Source organism: Musa acuminata, chromosome BXJ2-2, assembly GCF_036884655.1.
Source record: "Musa acuminata AAA Group cultivar baxijiao chromosome BXJ2-2, Cavendish_Baxijiao_AAA, whole genome shotgun sequence".
Lineage (NCBI taxonomy): Eukaryota > Viridiplantae > Streptophyta > Magnoliopsida > Zingiberales > Musaceae > Musa > Musa acuminata.
The window spans coordinates 24500923-24504849 of record NC_088339.1 but is presented as its reverse complement, the minus strand read 5'-3'; the positions used below and the strand labels follow the sequence as shown (position 1 = coordinate 24504849).

General features: G+C 49.4%; 1 protein-coding gene across 1 annotated transcript; it reads left to right on the top strand.

Moving 5' to 3' along the window:
* Positions 1–1176: 1176 nt before the first annotated feature.
* On the top strand, positions 1177–2015 carry LOC135604969 (pectinesterase inhibitor 11-like). The gene has a single exon (XM_065094622.1). It carries the CDS (start codon positions 1220–1222, stop codon positions 1862–1864), a length of 645 nt encoding a protein of 214 aa, XP_064950694.1. The 5' UTR covers positions 1177–1219; the 3' UTR covers positions 1865–2015.
* Positions 2016–3927: the final 1912 nt, after the last annotated feature.

Below are 3927 nucleotides of genomic sequence, written 5' to 3'. Positions count from 1 at the left end.
TTTTTATAGTTTTTTAGTGGCAAGTGGGAATGGGTTGAGGAAAAGCTGACTTTTATCCTTGATTTGATAGTTATTAGAAAAGTCAACTAATTCCGTTCTGGTGCAAATCTAGGCGATGATTGTGATAAAAATGCAATCAATTTAAAGGACAGATTGAGTTGGATCCTTTGAACATTTTTCGTTAGTGGCCCCAACCTATGTGCAGAACAAAATGATTCGTTAGCAATAAACCCCCAAATTTTAAGGTAAAATTACATACATATATAAATATAATTTAACTTATATTTCTACATGATTATTAGATGGAGAAATAAATTTACATATTAATTATTTTGGAGGAACATTTCTCGGTTGCTGGTGACTTATTGAAGCTTCTGGAAAAGGTTAGGCGAGCAAGTCACGTACGTTGTTAACGAAGAGTGTGTTGTGGGGTCGGAACACGACCAACCCGCCGCACTTTAAGGCATTTATTGGACCCCATCGACCCACGGCCGCCATCTCTGCCTCACTTTTCCCACGCCTGCTCGCGTGCCCGCTCGCACGTCACCGGTTACTGCCACTACTATTCCCTTCACGGGAAGTCGCATCGTGTTCGATGCTACCGTGGGTCCCGCTGGTAAGTGGGTCTCCGGTTAGTGACACGTGTTAGTTCTCTTCGGATGGACGCCAAAATCACACCGCCAGGGTACAGCATCTCACGCTTGATTCACAAAACACTGATCTCGATGTCTCGCATGTGTCGATCAAGTCGATCGATCAAATTGGATTGATGCAACGTGGACCAGCTGTAATTGCCGTCTCTGCTCGGACGAGCTGCATTCCTATCGGACGCAAGAGGAGAAGGCCCCACGGTGATACTGACCCTCTGTGTCTGATGGCGTCCGGGTGAGAAGGTGGCAGCTCCTGTCGATATTTTACTGCTCCACCAACGAATGGGCGGCCCTCCTTCGACGGCCGCCTGTGTTGTGCGCTCGGCCGAGCAGCACTCGCACTCTTCCCCCCGCTTTCTCCGTCGTCGTGGACTGCGAGCATAGAAGCGCTGGATCCTGCCTGGGTACGGACAGCTGAGCCGCTCCCTCACTCGAGAAAGGTCTTAACATGCGGGGTTCCGTCGTCGGGTCCCACCGACCCATGTCATTTCCGTTGCGAACAGGCCTATATAAGCTCTCCTTCCGAAGCCTCCCGACGACACGAACTAGTCTCTCAACTTCTTCAGACGATGGCTCGAAAGATTTGTCTTCTCTTTGTCTTATTCTTCTCCTTCACCGTCCTGCATGCACTCGCCGGCAGGATTCCGGTGGTCCAAGCGTCGCAGCCGCAGGCCTCCTTCGGCGAGAACTCCACGGAGTTTATCCGGGCGCGGTGCGGCGCCACTCGGTACCCCAGCCTCTGCTACAGGTCGCTCGCCGGCTACTCCTTCGCCGTCCAGCAGAGCCCCATCCAGCTCGCCCGATTCGCCACCAACCTCACGCTCGCCCGCGTCGCCTCCCTCTCCGCCCATGTCACCTCTCTCCGACGCGCCTGCGGTACTGCCAAGTCCGCCTCTGCCTGCCCGGAGGCGGGGGCGCTACGTGACTGCGCGGACTCACTGGGCGACGCGGTTGACCTGGCGCGGCGGACTGCGGGGGAGCTGTGCGGCCTGGAGGCGGAGGCGGCGGGGTCGGCGGCGGCGGTGTGGCGGATGTCCAACGCCCAGACGTGGATGAGCGCCGCGCTCACGAACGAGGACACATGCGTCGATGGCTTCGAGGAGGTGAGACCCGAGAGCCGGGCGAAGGCCGACGTCTGCCGCCGAGTGTGGCTCGTGAAACAGTACACGAGCAACGCTCTCGCCCTCGTCAACGGTATCGTCGCCAGCCGATGACCATGCGTAGATCTCTCTCTCTCTTTCGTTCCCTCTTCGTGCTCGTTTGTGCCATGTCCACGTCTCTCTCTCTCTCTGTCTTTGCGACTGCTTCGGTAGGGAAGAGTTTGGTTGATTTGATACCGATGAATACTACATATGCTTTTCTGCAGGATATGTTTCATCTTTTTGCAGAGAAAAAGAGAGAAAACAAAAAAAGAGTTTGAGTTGTCTCTCTTTCAATCAGTCAGGCACCAATCATGTCGTGGTTTATTGACTGCTGTCTTGAGAAGCACTTAGAAATGCTCCTTCGACTTCCACACAAGGATGATGTTTATTGACCACTGTCTTGGGAAGCACTTGGAAATGTTCCTTAGACTTCCACACAAATAAAATATAGTGGAAAGCATTTGCTCGTAACTTTTAAACATCATCTTGATCCATGGATAGTGACACGTGGAAGACCACCAATACCTCGACAATACGTTATCAACGCACCATCGTTCATGAGCCAGCTTTTGCGTCATCTGATCATCGGATTCAACGCATAATCCCACGGTATCATTAACCATAAATAAATTTGATATTTGATCGAATCATCTGAATCATTTACTAACTCAAATCTCATAAAGATTTTACCGAGAATTTTCCTATATTATTTTGTAGGGTCTTACCTAACATCAATTGTGAGACGGACTCGAAAACAAACCTCAATTGGATCCAAATCTTCTACTCGTTCAACGAATTAAATGATCACTGGTCATCCACAAATTCTACGCAAAGTAGATCCGCATTCACACGTGCCTACAGATTCTTGAGTGCCACTTTCACGTCCATGAAAAAGAGCAACACATAGCAACACGTATCCATCCATGTATGGAACAAAGAGGAGCTATGGAACTTATCTGAGAACCACAAACGAGCAATTTGCTGCTTCCAATGAGAGAGTATTGAGGACATTAATACCATACATGGAATCGATATGTAAAAGAAATAGATTAATCCCGATCGAACAGATATGTAATGGAACTAATTTGAATAATAATAATAAAATTGATCGTGTTGTTTTTATCCTCAGAAAGATTAATAACAAGAGGAAAATAAAATAAAATTTATTAATCAAATCCTAACTCGCTAGTTAAAGTCATAACTATCGATTCTAAGTTATATTTGTATGATTTTTTTATATTTATTTTTAAATGGATAAATTCTCCAAGAAAAACCCTAAGTTTCTATTATTTCCCATCGAGTGCTCTTTTTTGCTTTATTTCAGCAAATGCCCATTGCTGGCCATCTTTACCGGTTTAACCTTGAATACCTGATCTGCACCGCCTTATGGCCGGCTTCACTGCCTTCCGAGAATCCCCTTACGGTGACGCTACCGCTGCATCGGCCTCCGCTACGTTCTACCATGGTGACGACCCTCGAGACCCCCGAGACTTCCTCCCTCAATGGAGGCGTGTGGCCACTTCCGCACTGCCGTGAGGCCCCTCGCCTAGTAGGAGGGGAAGGAATTGGAGCCAAGGGGTATTTGGTCGTTGAGGATGTCGGAGGAGATAACAAGGGGAGGTCGGTTGAGGCAAGGTGGCAACCAACAAAGAGAGGAAGTGCAAGTCGAGCTTCTCACTGATAGATCGAGCGTCGATGGGAGCGAGAAAGGGGATCTTGAGGGGAAGTGGGGGAGGGGCTTCTGTCGCCTTCGCTTCGTCGTGAGACCGAGCCATTGCCCAATGGTGGTGAGGTGGGGGATGAGGAAGGGGTGCGTGGAGATTGGAGAGAGCAAAGAGGAGGGGGGAGGGGGCGGGGGGGGGGGGGGGGCGGGTGAGATGGCTGCCGACAACATGGGCGACGACGAGGTGGGGTCCTCCGAAGGAGGGAAGCCAAGGGTGAGGCTGTATGTGTTACGGTCGTTGGTGAGAAGATGAGAGCGATGGCCATAGGAGGGGTGACAGGGCAATGAAAGGTAAATAAGGGTAATCTTGAATATTAGAAAATAAGAGACGCCTCTGAGGAGAAAGAATAAAAAGAGGAGAGAGAAAAAAAAAAGTAGAAGAGGAGGATATTTACATTCACGTTTAGAAACA